We start from the raw sequence: 25,215 nt of genomic DNA, 5'->3' as shown, positions 1-25,215 counted from the left end.
TAACAATATTATCATATTATTGAGATTATTAAATTCTGTGTCTGACCCACAGCATTATATAATCTGTCATGGGCAGCCTATGCCATGCAGTACCAAGAGCACGCAGCTTTTAACCAAACACTCCAGGCGGGGAATTCACTGATAAGCACACCCTCATCCAGAGAACAGGAGCTGAACACCTGCTGGAGTAAATACCTGCAAACAGCATGGTCCAACTCTTTGTATACAAAATGTGCAGCTGAAGTGTCGGTGCAGACGGGCTGGTCGTGTGGGCGGTCGTACTTCCCTGTTGTCCTCGCTGGCTCCCCCCCTTTTCCTAAAACCACATGTCTCCAGCTCCGCCCTCTTATGACTTCTCCGGTGAGAGTTTGACCGAAGTCATATGTCTCAGTACTGTACTTGGTAAAGGGTACTGTCTTTTGTAACGAGGATAAAACTTATTTGGAAAACGCTACGGAAACTTGTTCAACATGGGACTCGCTTTCGCTTCGCTGGGAGATACTATTGGACAGCATCAAGCGGCAGGAACAACATGTGCTACATGTAGTTGCCCTGCCTAATTTATTGCAACATAGTTATTGTGGAAACATCTCATTTTTGCTTTGCCTGTTTCGCGGGATATTCCGTCCTTTTCTACTGTATCACGACCATTACCATCCAGAGAAGACAGCTGTTCGCCGTGTTGAAATGAGAGAGCACATGACTGTAGGAGAGGAGTAAAAGTTTTCTCTCGGAGCGAGAGCACCTGACACCCTCTTTCCCCCTGCTCCGCGCTCCCACGCCGCCGGCATGACCCTCGGCGCGGTGTCCGGCTCCGACAGCTCATCGGCGGTGAGCTTCTGCTCCTGCTGCGGGGCGAAGATGGTGCCCTACTTTAGCGACGACGCGGTGGTGTCAAGAAATCAGATCAACCAGCTGTAAGTTCACAAAGTGACACGTTGTGGAGGCTAGATGGATACTCTGAAGTTGTTTGTTTTATGCATTAACACACATTGGTAAATCAAGTGTGTGTGACAGTAAATGGTCTCCATTCAGCACATGGTTGTGAAAGACTTTGGCTTTTAACTTTAAACATTACAACAGTGTGAGTAAGCCGAGCATTTGTAATAATTTTGCAACATCAGTGTTGAATGTATTTCCTGGTGACGTAGCAGGGTCTTACTCATCACTAGGGATCCTCTTTGACCTTACTAAGACATAAAGGCTCTGCATGAAGTGTGAATCATGCTACCTGTTTCACAGGTCCAGACACTCCTAATATAGGGAAGCCACAGTGCTTCTGATTTACTGAGACAAGCTACATCACCTGATCTTCATATCAGAAGTTTGTGTTTTGGCATTTTGTCCCTGCCCTTTTGTTTGTCAAAGGAAGGGTTACTGTTTTTTTTGAACAGGTGAGTGTTATTAAGTTACAGCTAAGAACAATACCAATATTAGGGATTAAAAAAAAATGTTATTCTTTTTACACATTGCACATAGAATATGTACAAAAACATGCATCTTTCAGACATCCAGGAAAATCACTTAAAAAGCCCAAAGAAGAAGAAAAGGCAGCAATACTTGTAAGTTTTCCACATTTTTGTATAAAATTAAGAACCCCTCTAATACTGATTTTTTTTATTTTTGAAATCCAACACCAATATATCAGCTGACAACATATATGTCGATATTGCTATATACCAATATAGCTCTGTGCTTCGATAATATCAGCCTTAATAAAATGTGAAGTATAACCATAAATCAACAATTTAATTAAATAAAAAGACAACAAGATCCTGGCAGCACTGAGCTCAACAAATGTATTGTATTAGTTCACCAAAAGATAATGCCATAGTTTTTTGCCAAGGTTGCCTGTATAACTTAATATTGAGCAAGACGTCCTGGATCTTGTCGTCTTTTTGATTTTTTTTTTACCTGCCTCATTAAACAGCACCTGTCAGATAAACCATCAGAGCCACACAGCGCTTCCTTCTCCCATTATGACCCTAAGCTAAATGTTTGAGGTGTCTGACTCATCTCAAGGTAATGTTTCTTGGAGACAGACCCAAAAAATTGGCCTGCATCCACTTGGCTTCTGATACTCAGATAATGAAACCAGGAAACAAGCAACTGAATGTCACTTTTATGTCTGTCTTAGCAACTATGACAGCAAATCTCCTTGTAACCCAGTAATAAGATATACTGGAAATGGTTGCATGATTGGTTACTGATCAGATAGCATTTTATGACCTAAAATACAAACACTTTGCAGTTAATTTTAGCCCTCAGGCCCACTGGTCTGTGGTCTTAACTAAATATTATGTAGGTTTCAGAGGTGCCAAACATACATTCTCTACTCAAGAAGATGCACAGATACTTGTGTAAAAAAAGACTGTTTAAAGTAGAATTACTGATTCAATTTCTTTACCCAAATAAAAGTAAAAGTGAATCAGCACAGGCTCTGAAATGAAGGAAGGACATTTCTACAGGCTAGTTCAATGCAAAGCTAACTGAACTTCACAATTTTTCCCACAGTCTGTTTTGTCTTGTTACATCTTTTATATTGTTTATCACCATGCTGTGTTTGTCATGTGTGATGTACACTGGTGTATACACCAAGAAATCATCTTTTCTAAGTGTTTTTGTCCCATCAATTTAGGTTGAAAGCTGTCCTGATGTTGGGAAGGCTGTGCACAATGATGCAAAATAAAAATAATCAATAATTCCCCTGATATGCATTAGAACTTAAGTAACAACCTTGTCTTGAAAATGTAAGGTGTAGAAAGCACAGATATTTGTGTTACAATGTAGAGAATAAAAGTACAATATTGTCAGCACAATAAGTGCTCAAGGGAAGTACAGATACTTGAAAAGTCTACTGAAGCACAGTAATTAAGTATTTGTACTGCATTACTTTGCACCTCTGGTGGGTTTCCAGCTTTATTCACACTAATGTGAGTGTCTCAGTTGTGATGTAAGGGAGTCTTACAGTGATCTTATCCGTGATCTACAGTGTCTGCAGACATCAAGGCAAAGCGAGGTAAAGGCTTCTTTTTGCTTTTGAGATGTAAAAGGATTTAGTTGACTTGTACATGTGCTGAAGACAAGTTTGCCCTTCAGGACAGATCAAAGGCTGGTCTGTTCCCGTGTTTCCAAACTCTCATGTGGTGCCGGCTCAGATACGCTTAGCAAATTGGGGGTGGAAACAAAAAAAATCAATGAAGAAATTACTGCAACTGGATTAAAAGATGATAAAATCAACATTTCCCAATTTTGCAGAAAATCTATTTATTTAGTCCCAGTGTCTGTGTTTCTGGTTGTTTATGTCAGTAATTGGTTGTGCCCAGCATGAGAAAAGGCCCTCTGTCATGGTTTTCAGGAAACTCGAGGACAACCTGTGTTGTAATTGCATTGTTTTTCAGCTGTTAGACACATGATTGTGCTGTGAGGTTATTGAGTAAACTGAGCATTTAGTTTTTAATAGGGCTGTGCCCAGTCTTTAAGGTCATAGTGTTTTTTTTAACGCTACTTTGCACAAGAAAGGTTTATGGGAAGATGTTATTGCAAGACATACACAGTGTACACTGGCAGGCGTGTGTCTGATAAATAGCAGCAGATGTGGGGAAACTTCTGACTTCCTGGTTTTGTTGGTTACATTGCATGGCCACTGCTTGTTGATTGTTTTATCACCATTCCTTTGTATTGCTCAGGATGGAGAAGGGCCCTCATCACAGTGCAGGGGATTTTCGCATCCTTTGATTTACACCACTTGAGTGTGTTAAATGTTTGTCTACACATGTCTGTTTGTTTATAGTGTGAATGTCTGTATGTGGCAGAATGTCAGCAGGACTATAATGTTTAACCAGGGTTTGAATGAGTAATTACAAGGCTTGAGGCTGTTCATGGAGTTAAGTGTTACCTGTGGCATCTAAAACACCATTGTTGTCTGACCAACTTTAGAAATACCGGCAAACCTCTCTTTTCTACTGCCATTTCCAAAGAAAACAGATGAGACTGAAACATGACAACTGAAGTGTGTGTTTCTGTGATGGGGGGGGGGGGCGTCAGCAGCTGAGCAGGGATATAGGTCACTACTTATGCTTGTGTGTGTGCGTGTGGTGCATCTAAAATCAAATAACCTACATAACTTGGTTTAAGTTCGTATAATTAGCTTCAGTAAATGGCATGAGATCAGGCCAGCTGTGTAGCTATCTAGTGTATTACAGCTAGTCCTATTTGTTGCATGCAGACATCTGGTAGTGTTTGTTAATGGATGTGTGTCCTGGAAGTTCCACATACTATAATGTACTAGTAGTAGTAGTACAAGCTATTTGAGATTTTATTAGGACACACATTAGCTTCTTTTCCTGGGGAAGAACAGGAAAACTACAACAGTTAAGACATTTACGGATATAACAACCTCCGTATTAAAATCAGGAAAGTAAGAACAGAAGATATCAAAGTGAGAATGTAAAACCCCCTATTAAGGTATTGTTAGTGCCACCTGGGACACATTTGGCCATTTTATTTGACCACCATTAAATTCTATTTTACTGAGCTTCATCAGTACCGTTTCTCTGCCTGTAGTTTGTCTAAACCGCAAGTTCAAATGTAATCTGAATCCTTCTCAGAATAGCACTGCCTGCCTGGCTCAGGTATGTTTAGTTCACTAAGGTGGCTGGTGCTCAGACCATGACCTGAACATTGGATTACTAAAGAAACTGCTGAAAAACTGGTGGTACACACTCACTCACATACAGAAGACAGTAAGTCTGGGCACTAGTATTGTCACAATACTGGAATTTCTAAAAAAAAATATTGATATTCAGTACCAACTTCAGTATACTGGTGAAAAATTGACACTACATTGAGGGCATAAAATATTTAAAATTTATTTAGATGCACATAACAAGGCTATAACATAACAAGAGAGGGCAAAAAAGAAAGAATGCCTGTTCTGGATCACCAGAGTATTGATACTTAAATGAGTATCGAAAGCATTTAAAATATTCAGAATTGATATGTACTTATAAATTGATATTTTTGAAAAAAACACTGGGCAATTTGTTGACTGCTGCCTGTGCCAGTTGATAAAAGTCTATGTTTGTATGACCTGGTATCCTTTTCTCTTTATCAGTCCTGACCCTCTTCTGCTCTGGCTGTCCTCATCTGCCACCCTCTCCTGTCTAATACTTTGCCTAATAATCTGCTGAGCAATTGTAACGAGTCTTGAACTTATTTCTGGGGGTAATTGAAATTGATCAGACTGTTTAGCAGAGAGAGGTCATGCGACAGAGGTCCCTGCCTTGCCATGTTGTAGCTAGGTGTTACGGGCCTCTCCTTCGTGACATACCATGACAAACTTGACTTTTCTCTCTTCTCATCCATCTGTTACTGTCCTCTGCTTGTGACACATTTTCCATGGCCGTGCCTCCAAGCATCAGGGTCTAACGTGCGCCCGTGGACATGCAGACACACACGAACACACCGTCAACTAACTCCCTGACTTTCCCATGTGCTGTATCTGCCTCGGGTGCGAACTCATAAGGCCTTAGTGGGGCCTGCTCTGTATAGAACCAGACCCTATATTTATCCCTCTCTCCTCCTGAGACTGACTAATATGGGCACAAGCAGGAGGGGGGGGGTCACCCAGTTATCTGCCCACTATGTGGAGTGGTCCTTACATAGTTATGATTGTGTCTGTGACTGTTGCCCTAACAAGTACCTACCACCTCACTTCTGCCCAAAGCCCTGGATGGCTGGATGCCAAAAGACGACCCACCCCGCTCTCTGTTACACACTCTGACTGGGTCGTCTTTCTTCATCTCTTTATCATCCTTCACTGCCCACCCCTTATTCACATACTTTGTGAACACAGATTTAGTTGAACTTGTTGCCCTCTTTCCATTTATCCACTTGCTTTATCCTTCTCTGTGTATATTTTTGCCCTTAAATCAGTTTTTCTGATTGAAATTTGCAGTTGTCTTGACAATTTTTTCTAATCTTCCTCGTTCAAACATTGAGCTCAGCATAGGCCTACATATAATATATGTCTTTGCAAGTAGCCTAAAACCAGTCAGAGCACATGCAGCGTTAAACCTCTGCAGCAGGTTGTCATTGCTCTGTCAAAAAGAAGCTCGTATGTACAGTCAGTCGACCATGCCCTTCTGAATGCAGTCTATCAATAGCTACGATTTTTAAAGGACTACTGTATTTTTAGAAACTGTATTTGAGAGTCATTCACACCCTCCCACCTCTCCAACTGTCAGGCTTAAATTCCACTTTCTCGCTGTGTCCGTGTGCAGGCATAACAGAGTGTGTTTGCGTGCATGCACGTGCATCAACTTCCTCAGATTCTCAGAGAGAGTATGGGCGTTATATTTCAGATGACATTGTACAGTAGCACTGCCATACATGGTCATTGCCAAGTACAGTATATCGGTCTGTGTATGAGCCCAGTGGGACATGATGCAGCAGGAACTGAGGAGAGTGACAGGACTGAAAAGTAGGGCGAAATTGCAAAGAATGCAGAAAAAAGGAAGTGACAAAGGGGAGAGTGAGAGGAAACAGCTGGGTCAAGGGTGTGAGGGTTATGGGAAATAAGCTCAGCAGCAGAAGGCTGCAGTTTTGTTTTTTCTCTCTGTCCCTGTCATCTGCGTCTCCTGATCCTGTACATCCATGGTCTCAGCAAAACTCAGGAAGGACAGTTGGATGGCTGGAAGGATGGCGAGATGAAGTTACAGAGGAAAAGGGGGTGACAGGAAGCCTAAATGGCAGACGGCACCAGGCTTGTTTTTGCCCTCAGTATGACACTGACGAACTGTAGTCAGGTTCACTGAGTGTAAACTTGGACCCTGCTGTAGGGAGATAATCCAGAATAGTGGTTAACCAGCAAAGTAAACACATCAATCGTTAACGCAGTTTCAAAAGCAATACGTGGCCTTGATGTCATCGCCTCACTTTGATTGGTCCCAGTGATCGTCACCATTTGCGTGTCAGTTCCTTGTCTTAGTTTCTAAGCCCAGAGGCTATGAAACCACCCTTATTCAAGTTTAGTAGAACAGGTCAGCCAGCTCCCTAGATCAGTGTTTCCTTTAGTAACATTTATATTCACAGCAGTTGTTCCATTTTATTATGAACAAACTGTTCATTCCATGTAGACACTCTCTACATTTACTGATTAAAAAAAATCACATTAACTTCTTTTGGTTAATGTCTGTGTAAAATATTGAGTGTGAAAAAAGAACTACAACTGGGCATATTTGAGCCAGCAGATAATTAAAAATACTATTGGAATGCAATAAAAGTAATAAAAGGGGTTGCTATGGAAATGTGTTTGACTTTAAGACCCAGGTCTGGCTGGCTATTAAGATTGTGGCTGAACATGTTCCTATTCCTTGATAGGTTAAGTTCCTGCCAGCTTGACTTGTGTTCTCAATAATGGCAAAACCAGCAGAACCAATACACCCAGTGTGTTTTTGTTACTATGATGAATTCCTTCTTGTTCTGCGAGGGCTACTTCAAACCCATATTTAAATGTTAAATATCTTTTATTTGTTTTCTTGATTAATCAATTAGTTGTTTGGTCCATAAAATGTCAGAAAATGGGGAAAAATGTTCAAAGCTCAACAGGACTTCTTCAGATGTCTTGTTTTGTCCAAAGATATTCAGTTTACTATCATAGAGGAAAGAAACAAGAAAATATTAACATTTTAAGAGCTGGAATCAGAGAATGTGGACATTTTTATTAAAGATTATCAAAGTAGTTGCAAATAATTGAATAGTCAATTAATAATCGATTAATTGCAGCAACTCTGTTTTATTCAACCAATGATACCTTCATATTTGGCAAAGGATAGCGTCAAATCATAACATTTTTAACATTGCATTTAAAATATTGAGAATTATACTGATACTTTATATTGGCCAATACTGAGTACCAGTGTACCAGTGTATTATAGGTTTTATTGTTTTTTTTAACAGCTGTATACTATTAAGCCTTTATGGCGTGATATGATCGTTGTATGGCCTGGCTCAGGTTAGACCCTTTGTAAAACATGAACAAAAACATGCAGAGGATAAATGCCATAGAGCATGACTATACTATCCTGGGAAATAAATGCCCCAAATCCAGATTTAAATATTTAAAATGCACACTTTTCTCCAGCAGTGCTTTTTTTTGCATCCTCTGAATAAATGCAAGAGCATTGCCAAAGTGCTGGCTGTCTCAGTGGCAGACCTCTTGCTCAGCATCATAATGGTTATGGTTTACTGGTCCCGTGGCTGTCATTTGACATGGTCATAAGGCTGTAGAACTAGGTCTTCCAACCTGTTTTATTGGTATCTAGTGTGACTTAGGTTAGTGTGCCACTGTGAGACTCTAAACAAAAACCTAGTCTTTCACACCAGAGGTGCCCACACCCACACACACTTGTTGTTTTGTATCCAGTTGAAACACTGACCTCAGTTTATTATGTGTCCTCCTCCTCAATGCAGTGACCTCAGTCACAGTTAATAAGATTAAGTGTTCCAGAAAGGAACAGAACCCTGTTTGATACAACCTGCTTTGGTGCACAGCACTGTGGGCTGGCCTGCTCTTATCTCCACTCAAACATTTTGTAGGAGGGTACTCACTCTGTCTTCCCTCTTGGACCCCCCCCCCCCCCCCCCCAAGTCCAGCCATCCCTCCCTACTGGCAGCTGTTAGTGTGAGTAAGTCTGTGTGTGTGTAATCCAGCTGTGTGGAGGAGCAGAGAACATTGTGTTCTGAGTTCACATTGGGGCTCGGGTCTTGTTTTACTTGCATCGGTCTGTCAGCTCTGATGTGGGGAGCCGGCAGACCACAGGCCAGCTGAATGGAGCATTGTGACACTGACATAAGCCCATGACAACACTCGTCTGTTCCTTCTCTCATCTTATGCTTATAACAAGAAGCTGAGGTCAGCATGTGCAAGATAGTGATAGCACATGAAGTTACATAAGTTATACAAAAGTCCAAATATGAGTAGAAAAACTGTCAGAGTTTGCTACTTACATTCATTTCTCTTTTCTTCTTTTCCCATCCAGTATCAGTGAGAGTTTTCTCACCGTGAAAGGTGCAGCCCTGTTCCTTCCCAGGGGAAACAGCCCCACGCCTAACTCTGCACCTCGTATCAGCCAGCGCAGGAACAAGCACACAGGTAAAGACTTGTACACTCAAATGACAGCTGCAGCTTCTCCCAGTGCTTTCCTCCCCTCAGTTTGACACTAAGAAATGAACTCTATGGCATAAAAGGACTTGAGGTTAAATAGCACAGTGTGTTTTCATTCCTTCCTTTACAGCATCATCAGTAACAGCTGGTGTTAACTTCACCAAAGCTGTTTCACAACAAGGCAAATAAGTTCAGAGTAGTCAGTTCACTGCTGCATGCAGTGTGGCGCCAACTGTTTTGATGAATGTTCTATCAAGGAACCCACTCCTAAAATATCACCAAATTAACTGAAGAGAAGTATAATCTGCTGCTGTTTGTGGGTACAGACAGCCTTTTAGTCACTGGAGGTGTAGTTTACCATTGTGATGTGAAATGGGCTGATTGCTATGAAAGCATCAGAAACTTTGTTTCAGAATTATTTTTTTCCTCAGATGTATTCAGAGCTGAGGTTGAATGTAGGTTAGTGAAAGAGATTCCAACGTGAAAGCGCTGGAAACTCGCCACAGGGGAAATGACACATGATCTTGGGTGTTATGTCAACCTTTTAATGCTACGAAAGTGACTGTTGTCCAAAAGAAACTGGAACTGAATGAGGCTCTTGAAATCTTTTCTATCCAGGTGACCTCCAGAAACATCTTCAGACCATGTTCACTGTGCTGCGGCCAGAGGACACCATCCGACTGGTTAGTAACACATACACAATTGTAAAGACAGGAATAAGGTGGTATTATAATCAGTAAGATTATTCTCCAGAATGAGGGTCAGTTTCAATTCTTTGTTAACAAACATAAAGAACTGAAACTTGTTGGTGTTAACTCTTCTGTCAGCACCAACATCGATCCTCTTACATAAAACATACAGCACTCAGAGTGTTTAGTGTAGGCCTGAAAGTCAGTTTTGCCATTTCTCTAAGTTTCTTGCAACATCTTTGATCAAGAAATATTCCAGCAGTTGTCATGTGCTTATGCATGTAGCAACTCACTTTGCCGACTGGGCAAGTAGTAAAAAGAATTAAACTATTCAACTATTTTGATTCTTGATTAATTGTAGTAGTAGTAAATTAAATTGTAGTAGATTAAAAGTAAGTCTCTCTATTTCCTTGAAGGCCGTGCGCCTGGAGAGCGCCTACCCTCAGGTAACCCGCTACATGGTGGTGGTTTCCACCAATGGTCGACAGGACACGGAGGAAAGCATCGTGCTCGGCATGGACTTTGTCTCCTCTGATAGGTCAGTGCCACGACAACAGTCCTCTACTTTCTTTCTTTCTTTTAGTGTGATATTAAAGGTATAGTCACCCAAAAAAATGCTGATTGAAGGTCGGGTTTAGTTTTTCAATCCACTAAACACTGCTTGAGTTTCACTGGAAAACAGCATTGCAGAATCTCCCAAACAACACAAGTCAATGGTGACCAGTTTTCAAATGTAAAAAACAACCTCAATAATGCCTCTTCACCTCGTCTGGTGTAATCCAAATCTCCTAAAGCTCCGGCATGCCAAGTTGACTTGAAAGATGTCACTTACATAATGTTTTTAGCCTAAATCTTCACTGTAGATCCTTAGTTTGGAGGCACATTCATGTTAGCGTGCAAACTGTCTGAACCAGGTGTCTGTGGTGTGACACGGTGCACACCCAAGTGAACAGCACGCAGGAGCTTTAGGAGACGTGGATTACACCAGTCGAGTGGTATGGGGCCATCTGATTTTTTTTCTCCCAGTTGTCTTTTTACATTTGAAAACTGGTTACCATTAACTTGCGGTGTTTTGTGGACTAAAAAAATGAAACCTGACCTTCACGCATGAGGGTTAGTAGATATTAAATCCCATGCTAAGAAAAGATTGCATGTTACCTCTCCTTTAAGCTTTGCAATAATATTGACTGGTAAAATTCAGGACTTGATGTGTACTCCTAAATATATATGCATGTTTTACTTCAACAGTGGTCTTTATCACTTTATTTTCTTGGATTAATACTGTATAAAGTCAAATGAGAGGGGAAAGTTGCCAGCAGCTAAATTGAAAGTTTTTGAAGTGAAGGATGGCATCAGCATGCATTTGTCTGACTACCTCTACTGTTATACTTTTTAATGCTGTCCTGGGCACATCCCTGTATTATGTCAAACCAGTGTGTCTTGTTTTGTCATGCTGTTGTTTACTGTGTTGATCTTCCTTCCAGCTGCTGTACGGTGGGTCTGGTTCTACCTCTGTGGAGTGACACTTTGATCCACTTGGATGGAGACGGGTAAGAGGCCACACCTACCTCCTGCTTCCTCTTACTGCTCCCTGGGGCAATTGACTTATTTTTATCTAGCTATTTTGTTGAAAGTTGTGTTGTTAGATGGCTATAATCTATTCAAGGGCATCCCATTTCTAATCTTTTCCTTTATCATTACAGGGGTTTTAGTGTGTCGACAGTGAACAGGGTTCATGTTTTCAAGCCAGTTTCTGTGCAGGCCATGTGGTGAGCAACCTTTACGTTTTTTTTTAAATTGTTGCATTGAGGTTAAGGTTGCAGGCTTTCAAAGACTGTCCATTGTACTCCTCCTTTGACTTTGACCTCCAGCCTTCTATCTTTGTCGCTGTCCCTTATCTTCCCTCTCCTCTTCCTTTTTCTCCTCATTATCTCTCTGCCTTCCAGTCTCTTCTTTATCTTTCCCTGTCTCACATGCAACTGCTGCCTCTTCATTTCCGTACTCGTTGTCTTCATTTCCTCATTTTCTTGTCCCTTTGTTACTTTGTTCTTCGCCTGACCTCCCTCTCCCACGAATATCTTCTGATTCCTTTATTTATCTGCAGTTATATCTCAGTTCTATGTCTTTCATCGCTGCGGTCGGTCCATTCTTCTCTTGTCACCTCTGTTGGTCCCTTGTTTCTTCCGCTAATTATTCCCACCTCCCTTGTTATATTTCTCAAATGTGTTATTATTAATTCCTCACTTATCTTTCTATCAATTTCAACTTTGTCTTTGTCTCACAAATTCCTCTACTTCTCTCTATGCCCATTGCTCTAGCCTCTCCAAATTTAAATAATTTTACTCTCAGCCACTCATGTGAGGAAGAACACAGTAATATTCAGCCCAAATTTCACCCTAGTTTTTCTGCGTGTCCTTTTTTGTGTCTTTGACTTTGAGACAACCTCTCAAGTGTGAATCTTCTTCCTCTCACTGCCTCAGGTCTGCCCTCCAGTCACTCCACAAAGCTTGCGAGGTGGCTCGCTGCCATAACTACTACCCAGGCAGCTTGTTTCTGACCTGGGTCAGCTACTACCAGAGCAGGGTGTCATCCAACCAGTTCTGTATCAATGAGTGGAACGCCATGCAGGACGTCGAGTCGCACCGTGCCAATTCACCCGTTCTCTTCACAGACCTGTGAGTAGAGGAGGAGAGAGAGATAACTACATGAAAACACACACACACACATTACGCAAATCCACAGTTTACACAGATGATGGAATATCTGGAATATTGTTTGGTCTTTGGTACATTCCAGACAGAGAGTCATTTTCGCAAGTTTTCATTTTGTATGCTCGTCCCCCATTGATATGTGGTGCAAAATTCCTGTGGGAAATACAGAGTGAATTTGCAGTTCTGCAAAGTGGCAAATTTCATTACCCACAAGAAATATTATATTCAGTTCGTCTGGTTATGATACAGTAGTCAAATAATGTATAATCCATAAACTAAAGTAGCCAAAGAGCAGGAGTGGTAAACTCACTTGTTCTTGAAGGTCAACGACTTTCTCAAATGATTTTCATTTTGAAAACCAAGACTTATGTAAAAAGTAACTGTGAGATGGTACATAGAGTTCTAGTCTTGTAAAGATTTGTAGAAATATTGATCCTTGATGAAGAAGCCGGCCAGCAGTCTTAATGCACATGTTCCGGCTGAATCTGAATCTCTCCAGTATTTTTAAAGCTTTTAGTAAAATGTTTGAAATTCAGTTTGACCCTGATCCGGTCTGTGTGCACTTTGGTTTAACATCAAAGGAGTTCTGTGCTCTCTTGCCAAATAAAGCTGATGTGGTCACGGTCTTCACTACAGTCCTCACAACGTGTTTGATCCTTTTAAAATGGAAGCAACACACTCCTTCGCTCTTCTCTCATTGGGCCAAAGATGTGATGTATTTCTTAAAACTAGAAACACACTCAAAGGGTCCTCTTAAACTTTTGCTTAGATATGGAGGCCCCTTCTGAATTTTTATGACTCATTACAGGAACCCTTTGTTGAAGAATAGGGTGATAGAACCCATAAATATTCTATTACAGTAATAAGTCCTCTCCTCTCCCTCTTTATTTCTCTTTTTTCCCCTATTTTCCTTTGCTTGAGTAATTACAGACAATTATTTCATTATCTAATTATATGTTTCCTTCCTTCACATAAATGTATTCTATAGCTTATAATCCTATGGGTGTGTAGGTTGTCAGGATGGATGTGGGGATTTTAATTGTCAACATACTTGATGAACAGTGCTTCTTTGTATTTGGGAGGTGAGTAGATGAATTACAGTCACACATTGTATCTTCTACTCTTATAGGACACACTTTTAAAATCAATACAATATTTTTACATAAAAAGTAACTGTAAGACAAAAATTCATAAAGGTTCATCTGCTGTATTTGATGGATCAAAATGTTGCTTGTATAGCCAACAAGACACAAGTTTTATCCTTTGCCTTTCATGTAAATCTCCTCAGTGTGGAAGTATTTTAGACACACATGCACATCAAAAATAAGAAATGTTCTGAGCTGACAACATTTATGAAGGCTGTACTATAATTAATGGAGCGCCTTTGAAAAATTGTGAACTTTTACATGACGGCCATGGTGACATGCATATGCATTTCAGCCATGTGTAAAAGGTGTAGGTTACAGGAAAATCATGCATGCACACATAAGGACAAACGTATGTTTACCCAGAAATTCACATCAGTAAAGGCCTCACAACATCTGCTGCACAAATGCACATACTTGCTTCTCAGATTCAGAGAAAGCCATATGTGTTTCACAGAAGCTGTATTTTTGCAAGAATGTGCTCAGTGGCATCCTCACAACATCATTGCCTAACCTCTCCTCACGTGCCGACAGTGTTGCTACATTTCCATGGCTGAATGTCTGTCGGTCTTCAGAGCCCTGAACTCTGGACCTGGGGTCACACGCCGTCTGTAACCTCTGTGGGTAACAAGAAGCAACAGAGAGATGCACAAACAAAAACAAAAGTGCAATACACAGGCACGAGAGCAAAAGCAAAAACTATGTGCCAGTAGACGTGCTGGTGCACATGCACACATCGGATCTTAATCTCTGTTGTCAACAGATCCACAAGGGAACACAGAGAGCGCAGGGAATGACACAGGCTGCTAGATTTATGTCTTTACTAATACCAGGGAAATTCCCCTCTCTACTGCTTAGTGATGTGTCTCGCTACCTATTTGGAGTGCTCTCTCTTTCTCTCTCTCACACACACAGACTTAAGAGGTCCTCCGGTGTCCAAAATAGCCGAGGCTTTAGCCAGCTTGATTTACATTTGGAAAAATGGAGTCGAGACAGATGAATAGGTAGACCAACACAGACGGACAGAAGCAGGTGGCAGGCAGAGAGAAGGGCGTAGAGGATGTGGGTGTTGAGGGGGGATTAAGGAAGATACTCTGCTGCTGAATGCACCTGATGCCCCTGGATGGAAAGAAAAGAGAGGCTGAGGTGGAGGCAGATAGAGAAATCAAGTTACATTTAAAACTATGGCTGAGACAATATACCTGATCAATACTATCACAATACTTGTGTGCCAATTCGATATGTGTGAAAATATTAACTAAAAGAAGATGTTTGACCAAAATACATAAAGCCCCTGGAAACAGCACATAGTACAAATGTGAGCCTTTAAATTAAGATAATTCACATTATCGCAACTGAATTTGAAATCTGTCCTTTAAAAAACCTGGACATGACAGCATATAAAAGTAGTAAATAAAATGTAGAGTTGATAAAAATAGAGGCCTACTTTTTTATTTTAAGTGCTACATCTAGGTGTTTGTGAACAATGAATAAGATATATATATATATATATATATATATATATATATATATATATATATATATATATATATATATATATATATAAATATGGTCACTGGCCTCTCCTGGCACGCAATGTATCTTCCAAGGGTCACTGTATTTTTAAACACTTTGGGAATTTAGACTTTGACTTTTTACTGTTGTTCTAGTTGGTCAGTGTGGAGAAATATATAAGAAATGTATGACTCAAAATTTGATTGAGCACACATGATTTATGTTAAGCATGTAAAGTAAAATGGATCTGATTGTTAAGATAATTGTCCAGTGATCGCAATGCTAATTTCCATTTTTTGTCAATGGGAATCCCCTCTATGTGTTAGCATTGAGCTAACAGACTAAGCAATAGTTGTTTATATTTATAAAAACTGATTCACTAATCCAAAAATGATTCAGGAATCATAAAAAAGGAGCATGTTATAATCAATTCAAGAAATCAACAAACACCAATATTTACTATGTGCCTGGAAACAGATTCTTTACACACACTGTCTTTGGAGGAGGCGTGTTTGCACTTATTAAGATTTCCAGTCACACTTTATGATCTCCAATAAACACATCCAAACACATAAGAGTCCCTGTTTGTCCTCCAGCACAGCGTGACTGCCAGTATATGACCTGCCAGGCCAGTGTTTGTTTACACGGCAGCTTTTTTCCCTGTGTAATCACTGAATGAAAAGTTGAGATAGCAGGAGGTGATGTGATGTGATGTGGGTGTGTTTTTAGTGTTTGTTTGATTAATGGGGATTGCTGTGAATTCCCCTAGGCTACTCCTCTATCAGCAACTCAAGGAAGTGACATTGAATTTCCATTGTTCAGTTACTCATGCGCACTTCTCATTGTGCTGTCATAAATTCAAGACACGTGCACTCTTTTATTATTTATTTTTTAGTCTGTTTCCCAGCTGTCCCTCCCTCAGGCTGCCTGTGGGCAAGTCTTAGCTTGTTGTGAGGTTAAACTGTTACTGGATGTCGGTAACTAACCCACATTTCTTGGAAGGAGTGAAAAGGTTCTGTTAGCCCTGTGGACTCATCCTCTTGGGGTCAGTAAGACATTCAGCATTCAGATAAACAAGCAATTCTCCAAAACATAAATGGTTTTAAGTCTACAGTTACACACCTGAGGCCTCGCACTGCCCCTCTCTGACTGCTGACCCACACTGCTGTGTGCTACGACAGTCAGTATCCAGTTAGATGAGAAAATTAGACAATGTAAGAATGAGAAGCTCAGAGACAAACTGAGCTCCTCTCTCCGGAGAGGTAATTAGGCCGCTTGTTGGTATCATCAGTGTGACGTCCGAAGGCTAAATGTGTCCCACAGCAGAGTGGTCAAAAACAGGGCCGGGCACAACAACAAGCACACTCTACAAGGGGACTTTGTTATGGATCGCTGTTGGGCCACTCTCTCAGATTTTCTGTTCCCTCTCCAGTTTCTGAGAATCAGACAAAGTGGCAATTCTCTCGTGGAACAAGTAATCTCATTGAGACTAACGTGAAAATGAATCAGTGAACAGAAGGAAAGTGTCATTACTGTGACTGTGAAGGTGGTTCTTTGTGTCCAAAAGTGTTTTCTTTTTTATTTTGACAAAGACAGAGAAAATGTGTTAAAGGTGTTTGTGTTTGTGTGTCTAGACCCACAGAGAGGGAACGCACAGAAAGGCTGATCAAGGTGCGTCTCAGAGAGATCATGATGCAGAAAGATTTGGAGAACGTCACTTGTAAGGAGGTAGGAAGCACATACATAAATGGGCAAAAATTTACAGCTGGTTTGGTGTATGCAGGTTTTCACCCTTGTACTATCTAAGACTCATCATCATGGTTTTAATTGTTTTCTTCAATGAAAAACATAAATACAGAACATTCACAAGGCATCACAAGTCATACCCTTTATTAAACCATTAATAGAGAGAGTAATAAGAAACACATTTCACCTTCGTTTACAGTTCAGTTCTGTTGTAATGTGTCACTAATTACCCTCTGTGAAAGTCTAATGAGGGTCTAATAAAGGTTCTAATACTGCCTGATAAAGAACATGTTATTTCTGTTTTTTGTCTAATGTGATCAAAAGTATGGCTTGTTACATCTTACTAGTGTACTGTAAAATAAAATGTGACTCAAAAATAAATTATCATTCCAGCTAATTCTGATTCATATTGCAGTTGCAGTCTGTCAAAATAATCACCATATGATTTTTTTTTTATTATATCATGCAGTCATTTTAATCTCAGTCCTTTTTTTGTCACAGATTCATCATTGAATCAGGATGCACAAGCATCATAAACAGTCATGTTCCTTCTCTGAGTTGCTGTCGTTCTTTTCCCAGATCCGAACGGAGCTGGAGATGCAGATGGTGTGTAACCTGAGGGAGTTTAAGGAGTTCATTGACAACGAGATGATAGTCATCCTGGGACAGATGGACAGCCCCACTGAAATCTTTGAACACGTCTATCTGGTAAGAACCATGTGGTCTTAACTATTCCAGAACCTGCTGTTTGATCGCAGTTATCAGAAATGCAGTATTAACAGATCCATACCCATCTCCAATGTTTTATATTTAGGTTCATGTTCAGTAAGGCAACAGCCGATTTAATAACATAAAAATGAAGTTGAGCAAAAGCGTGAACCAGTGCACAAATTATCAAGATATATTTGTTCTGTTATAGCTGTGAATTCACCCTCATTCTTAATTGTTCTTGCGTATTGAATGTATTTGTGTAAACCTTAATATTGACTGGATCTGTGGTGTCTGCAGGGTTCTGAGTGGAATGCCTCTAACCTGGAGGAGCTGCAGAACAGCGGGTAAGAGATCAGCCAGTAACTTACTCAAAGACTTACTCATCAGTATCACTGACTGTTCGGGTGACTTTTTTCTCCACATTCTGTTTCATCAGTTAATTAAATTCACAGTTAAAATCTACATTTTAAAAGCACCATTAGTGACGAGCTGATTGGTTTTTCAGTTCTTTCCAGCCACCTGTTAACTTGTATTGAACACCAAAATAGTTTTCAGTAATGTTTGACCTTTAGGGTATTAGCCAAGCATTCATCATATGAATAACTTGCAGGTTGCTTTGCTGACCTTTTAATGCCAATAAAACTGTCATCAATCCATATTTCAATGCGTCGTTCTGACTCTCACGCAGAGTGCGCTACATCCTGAACGTGACCAGGGAGATAGACAACTTCTTCCCGGGGATGTTTGAGTATCACAATATCAGAGTGTACGATGAAGAGGCCACCAACCTGCTGGAGTACTGGAACGAAACTTACAAGTTCATCACCAAAGCAAAGTAAGATTAAACATACAGAAGCTTGTTTAAGTGAAAATTCTGCACTCTTTATTTGGATATCCAGTCAGAGTCGACGGTAAATATAGCCAGTGGAAGCAATAAATTCCTCAGCGTGTGCCAAAATGACAGAGGAAGTGGAGTTGTGTTGTTCTTCCAGTGATGTCACAGTGATGTAGTTGTTCAGGAAGAACAACAGGCTGTTTGAGCTTGGATTTCTAGTCACCAGCTCTGGGCATCCAGGGGACATGCTAGTTGAATATTTTTGTCAACAAATGCCATGTTTTGACCAGCAAAGTAACAGCTGTAGGCTAATGAGGTGATGTCCTGCAACATGGACGTGGGCATCAGAAGCTTGTGTGCAATCCGTCCGGGTGCATGTAAGCACTGCCGGCACTGCTCCACGAGCAGGAGAACTCGGCTTTCTTAGTGAATATAGCACACGTTGAGGAATTTATTTCTTTAATGGACTACATTTATAATCAACACTGATTGGACATCCACATGAAAAGTGCAGAATGTAAGTTCTCCTTGGGTTCTCAGTCTTGTAATCTAATGTAATTTCTCTCTCATTTGTGTGTCTTAGGAAAGCTGGTGCTAAGTGTCTGGTTCACTGTAAGATGGGTGTGAGTCGCTCTGCTTCCACTGTCATCGCCTACGCCATGAAGGAGTATGGCTGGGACCTGGACACCGCCTTCGACTATGTTAAAGAGAGACGAGCCGTCACCAAACCAAACCCTTCCTTCATGAAACAGCTGGAGGAATATCAGGGAATTCTACTGGCCAGGTGTGCTCTCACTTACACTTCAAGTCAAGTTCATTTATAGAGCATGTTTTCATATGAAACAACAGATGTAGACCAAAGCATAGAGGAATAGGGACAAATAAAAAACATAGAAATGATGAGTAAAACTACAGACATAAATAGTGCATAGTGTATATATAGAATCACTTGATAAACTCATAACCAAAATAGCAATAAACAAACATCAAAATATAGGCAGAAGATGAAATATAAAATATAGAAGACTGAGAGTTAAGAGAGAAGAGGTGGCTCTTTTGATGGATTTTAAAGATATCAGCGGAGGGGAAGGATCTAATTGTTAATGGATAGTTGGATCTAGTTGTTAATGTTAATTGTTCATGATTTTCATTGAGTATAAGGAATAGAGAGCAGTGATTGGTCTGCTGTGCTTTGAATCAGCTGCAGGCGAGATAGGGCTGACTGACTCCTACATAAAAGGGACTGCAGTAATTGAGGCACAAGGATGAACAAGCATTAACTATTGTCTCCAAATCTTTAGCGAACAGGAATGTTTTTAATTTTGCATTTGGTCTAAAGTGGAAGAAACCAGTACTGATTTGATCATTAGATTTTAAACTCTATTTAAATATAACACTTAGATGTACAGCACGTTCTATTATGGAGCACTTTGGTTCTAACAAACTGTCATTTTTCTTTGTTTCCACAGCAAACAAAGGCATAATAAGCTATGGCGCTCCCACTCTGATAGTGACCTATCAGATCGCCCTGAGTCGATGTGTAAACCCTCGTCTCACTCTCTGGGTCGCTCTGACTCTCACAACAACAACACTTCCTCCCCCTCCTTACATCACTTCCTGGGCGTGGCTGTGCTGCAAGCTCTCGGTGCTGAACCCAAAGACACCACACACACCTCTGACTCAAACACAGACTCCAACAGTGTGTGTGACTCACCGGGTCAGGAGGAGGTCAGATCAGATTGTGAAGACGGCCTCCTGCACCCCCTCCCCAGACCTCGAGCAGCCACTGTTGTCCCTGAGGACAGACTGGACAATTCAGCGAGCGTGGCGGTGACTGTGCCTGTCGCCCTGCCCCACCCTCCACCATCACTCCACATCGTACCTCCTACTCCTGAACTGCAGCGTGCTCACCGGGGTCCTCCCACCATTTCAGCGCCCAAACACACATTGGCAGACCTGTCACTCAACTTGCCTGAGCGAAGCAGCTCAGAAGATGTCTCTCCTCTCACTCTGGGATCCACTGACTCGGACATAATAGACCAGTCATTATCAGATTTAACCAGTGACAAAAACAGCCCTCTCAGTCCCCTTCCCCTGGTTCTCCCCCTCGCCCCCAGTGACGACAACAACAACCCCAGCGAGTTACAGATAGGCAGTGCCTTGGACAGCCGCGGCGATGCAGATGGCTCGTCCAACTACAGCGCGGACAGCATCAACTTCTTCAGCGCCAGGGAAAAGTTTCTGGGGCTGGCCCAAGATGGCAGATCCCAGACACTTTCTGAGCAGGGACAGCAAAGGACACCCCTGTCACTTGAGGAAGACGGAGAAACTGAGGCTCAGGAAGAAGAGGAGCAGACAAATGGGACAAGTCAGGTACGGGATCATCAGTATAACAAGCTTCATGCAGAAAGTCTCAGAAGTCTTTTGCATCTGTGGATGTGCTAAACAGCATCTGTCTGCATGTAACAGTTTTTCATGCAAAAGTTGCCCCAGTCTGCTCACACAGCTGGCACAGCAGCATCCTTTTTGAATATATTCTGGACTGCGTATTATAGGGACAGTTCACCCCCAAATCAAAAATACACATTTTTACTCTTACCTGTAGTGCTAGATTGTTTTGGTGTGATAGAAAATAGGTCATATGAAATTGCTCACAACAAGATCTGTTGAACATTGAGCATAATAGAGTAATTGGGTCGTGTTTTTGGAAAGGCACATTGCTATTGAGTTTTCAAATATAGTTGTTTTTTTTTTTACTTTGAGCAACACAAGACAAGTGGCATCTAGTTCCGTTATACAGGCAGACATCTCTACAGTCGAATACTCTCAAGTATTCAGCAACTCACACAAAAACTGTTTTAGGGAAGGCTCAGTGAATGTAAGCGAAGGAGATCATGTAAGCCTAATGTGTGTGATTTGGTTGTAGAGTTATTTCAGAGATACATTATTGAGGAATTTACTGTTTTTTCCCCACTTTCCTCGAGTTAGAGACTACTAATTGCCTTTGGACAGACCTTTCTTATGTTTTTGTTGTAGTCTGAAGTTTTGTCAAACAACATGAGTGTCTGTGGGAACAAATAATATAGCCATGATCCCACAGACATCCAGGAATTGAGAGAAAGTAAAATAAGTCTGCACAAAAGACCTGAATATGAGTGACAGTATACTTTTTGCGTTGTGTTATTATTTTAGCCAAACTTCACTGTTACCTGTCAGCTCCTGATATCATCAAAATAAGTTGTAACAAACAGTTCCCTTCCATCAGTCAGTCATCTACTTGTGATTTCCATGTAAAGGTGTTGTCAGTCACTGTGTAGCTGGTCACAAGTTCAGTTTCATACAAACACAGTTTTACTAACACAGTAGTCTCAGCAGCAGATAGCTGCTCTGTGTGTTAAATTTAGCACTTCTTGTGCTAATCAGACTGGAAATGAAACTGGAATCTGACCCGGTCAGAATTTGTCTGTAAGGACTAAAAGGTAGCAAATGAACTGAGCCAGTAACATAGACTGGACACTAAATCTGTATGAATCACAGTGACACCTGCTGGAAGAAGAAAGAACAGCCTAGATAATATACTGTGGGTACTGTTATTGTCTCTCACACTGTCCAAGCAATGGTGTTTTACATACAGTTTAAAAAACTATATGTACTAGAGGTGCAACAATAAGTCGATTTAATCAGTCAGAAAATGAATTAATACTTTGTTAATGGATTAATCACTTCAGTCATTTTTCAAGCGAAAATGTCCAACATTTGTTGAGCATTTTTCACAGTTTTTAATGTTTTATTGACCAAATGATAAATAAATTAAATTAAAAAAAAAAAAACAATCAGCAGATAATTTGAGAATGAAAATAATTGTTAGTTGCAGCCCTAATTTGTGTGAATCATTACTTATAATTAAGGGAAGACTATTACTACCAAGGGCTGGGCAATGCAGCTGAAAAATTTATCACAATAAAATGTCTCATTCCATGTGATATTGATTGTTATTGTTACCACTTTATTTATCAAGGCAAACAGGTAATAGATTTAAAAGACTGAAAAAAACTGCCATAGGGGTGAACTTTTCATGCAGTTTGAATTTAATACATTTCAGTGAAACTATTAAACATTTTAGTTCACATTTTCCTTATTGCTGTTGATGAGGAGTCTATTGCCGGACGATGACTCATGTGTCTCTCTTTTCGTCTCTCAGGCATCCCCACAGTCTGAAGACAGTGCTGACAAAGCCAGCCCTGACCGAACTCATCACCCTCACCATGACAACGGAGTGTCAGTCCGCCATATTGTCACAGAGATAGAAGCCATATGCCACCCTCCCTCCTGCGTTCCTACTCCCTCCTCCTCCTCCTCCTCTTCGTCGCTCCCTCCATTCTCCCACAGCCCTCAGCTCATCCGACCAGAACATCATATGGAGACGGAGACTTCTGAAGTCACGCACGGCTCTTTAACCCCACCTTCACACCTGCAGTCGCCCTCCGTGCTGCCATGCGACTTGCCAGCAGGCTCGGTGCGGCGAGCCACCAAGCAGTTGGAGCAGAAGCTGAGGCAGGAAATGGAGATGGCGGCATGTCAGCGATCTCCTCTTCATTCCCCGAGTGCTGAGCACCCTCCCGTCAGACTGTCCCCGTGTTCCCTGAGCGCAGAACACCCACCCCTTTGCTTCCCTCAGAACTGCACAGAACAAAGCATCACTCAGGGAGATATCTCAGCTGTACCTGATCAGTCCAAAGACGGAGAGACGAAGACAGGGTCACAAACAGAGCTGCAAAGACTTGACAACCTCCCAGACCCTTCAAATGTCAGCCAAGTCTCTGGTGCTATACCTACAATTGATAGCCATATGCTGACATCATCACTGGCTGCTACTAGTCAGTCAGACAAATCATCTCTAGATACCTCAACCTGCTCCCAAAGACAAAGGCAGAAGTGTCAAAGTTTGCCCCAGGCCGGTTCAGAGCAAATGACTCTGGATGGGGTGACAGTGCAGGAGTCAGACACGGATGACAGGCTAGAGTCCAGTTCCCTGGGAGGGCGAGGGGGCTGCAGCCCCGGCTGTGATGCTCAGAGCAGGCTGGCTCGTGGCAGCCAGGAGCTGGAGAGGATTCAGCAGACACTCAGAGAGCTGCAGGCTTTCCTCCATGAGGGCGTCTGCCTGGAGACAGCAGACAGCCAAGACCAGGAACTGGGGCAGCCTCAGGGGCTGAGAGACGTTATGGACACAGAGCCGGGGCCGTGTAAAGGGGCAAGTTGTGAACAGATCCCTCCAGGCATAGAAGTAGGGCAGAGACTCAGAGAGAGACAAGAGGGGAAGAGTTTCCTGGAACTGGCATGGTGGCACAGAGCCATGGAGCTGGAGGCCCGCATCCGCCAGGCTGGACTCACCCCCCCATCTCTCATGAAGAGGTCGGCCTCCTTGGCCAAACTGGACTGTCTGGAGCTGTCGGCCAATGACCTCAGTGACTTGGACATGAGGTCACACACTAGGACAACAACATCACACTCCCAGGACTCTTTCTCCAAGTCCCCATCCCACCCTGACGACACCTGGAAGAAGCAGAAAGTGTTGGCTCGAAACACTTCGGGTTTGTCCCACGGGGGAAGGAATCTTGACGAGTCGTCCTCATCGCCATCCCTCTGCCTCTCCACTGCCCCTCATCAGTGTCCAAAAGATGACACAGGCGAGAGGGAGGAGCCAGATGGCAACGGTGGAGGTGGCACTGTCACTACAATGCGTCAGCAAGGGAGGGGACACTTGTCAAGACGGTCTCGCAAAGCGTCTGCTGAGAAGAAGCAGCGAGCTGTCACTGTGCTATACAATACCATGTAACCTCAGTGAAATGAACTGGAAAGGACATGACTGGAACTGAGCAGATGTGTGAGAGAGGCTGCATGATGTGTGTGAATGTGTAGCGAATTAACTAGACCTACGATGTATGTGTAGTGTGTAAGAACTGAATGATGAAGATATGTTTGCATGTAAACCACTGGATGTGTTGTTTCAACTGGAGTTCAGGTTTGTCTGTACAGTAAAGAAATATGAATGTCCAAACTAAGACTGAACCGGTGCAGACTGTATGTATGCACTCCTTTATGTCTGTCTCCCTTTTTTAAGAAGCGTTTGTTTTCAGTGTTTGACCCTCATTGCCTGTTTCTAAAACTACAGGAGGGTTTTTTTCTCCAAACATGCACTTTACTATTTAGATGATTTTCTTTTATTTTGAAATCTGTTTCTTACCCCGGGGAGGATTCTTTTGCACTGATCTCTGTAGACTTGTCTCTGTATGTTTTTGGGTGCAAAGTGGACAGATGTGTCTTTATTCAGATTTTTAATTCAACCAGGACAGAGCTGATAATTTTTTTTATTCAGTGCTTTAGCAGTAAATAAATATGGTGACATTGTTTTGACTGCAGTGGCTCTGTACATTTTTCCTCTCTCACACACACGCCAATTTGAGGAGAAGAAAAAATAGATGACTATGAAGACCTGATGATTAGACCAAACGTGTCATTGATGTTACTGCCACCTGTTGGCCAGGCAGAGAACTAGTTTTTAAACATGCCCTCAGGCACTAGAGAAGGTAGAAGAAGGTCAAATCAGAGTGTGCAGGGGTCCTTAAAATGTCTTAATATCACAATTGTAAAAAGAAGGTCTTAATAAGTATTAAGTAGGGTTAAATTCTGTTTT

General features: G+C 41.6%; 1 protein-coding gene across 1 annotated transcript; it reads left to right on the top strand.

The window, feature by feature from the left end:
- The first annotated feature begins 365 nt into the window (after window positions 1-365).
- On the top strand, window positions 366-24,929 carry ssh2a (slingshot protein phosphatase 2a). The gene is made up of 14 exons (XM_084717121.1): window positions 366-917; window positions 9,045-9,157; window positions 9,788-9,852; window positions 10,275-10,396; window positions 11,343-11,408; window positions 11,562-11,627; window positions 12,339-12,533; window positions 16,864-16,957; window positions 17,555-17,683; window positions 17,984-18,030; window positions 18,375-18,521; window positions 19,105-19,305; window positions 19,991-20,894; window positions 22,723-24,929. The coding sequence occupies exons 1-14, from the start codon at window positions 790-792 to the stop codon at window positions 24,355-24,357; spliced, it is 3,912 nt and encodes a 1,303-aa protein (XP_084573247.1). The 5' UTR covers window positions 366-789; the 3' UTR covers window positions 24,358-24,929.
- The last annotated feature ends 286 nt before the right edge of the window (window positions 24,930-25,215 follow it).

This window comes from Lutjanus erythropterus, chromosome 4, assembly GCF_056507025.1.
Source record: "Lutjanus erythropterus isolate fLutEry1 chromosome 4, fLutEry1.hap2, whole genome shotgun sequence".
NCBI classification, from domain to species: domain Eukaryota; kingdom Metazoa; phylum Chordata; class Actinopteri; order Lutjaniformes; family Lutjanidae; genus Lutjanus; species Lutjanus erythropterus.
The sequence above is the reverse complement of the archived record's forward strand: the minus strand, read 5'-3'. Positions and strand labels throughout refer to the sequence as shown.

Coding starts and splice junctions, on each gene's coding strand:
- ssh2a (XM_084717121.1), top strand. CDS start 790: ATGACCCTCGGCGCGGTGTCCGGCTCCGACAGCTCATCGGCGGTGAGC. Junction 18,031..18,374: donor GAGGAGCTGCAGAACAGCGG/GTAAGAGATCAG, acceptor ACTCTCACGCAG/AGTGCGCTACATCCTGAACG. Junction 18,522..19,104: donor AAGTTCATCACCAAAGCAAA/GTAAGATTAAAC, acceptor TGTGTGTCTTAG/GAAAGCTGGTGCTAAGTGTC.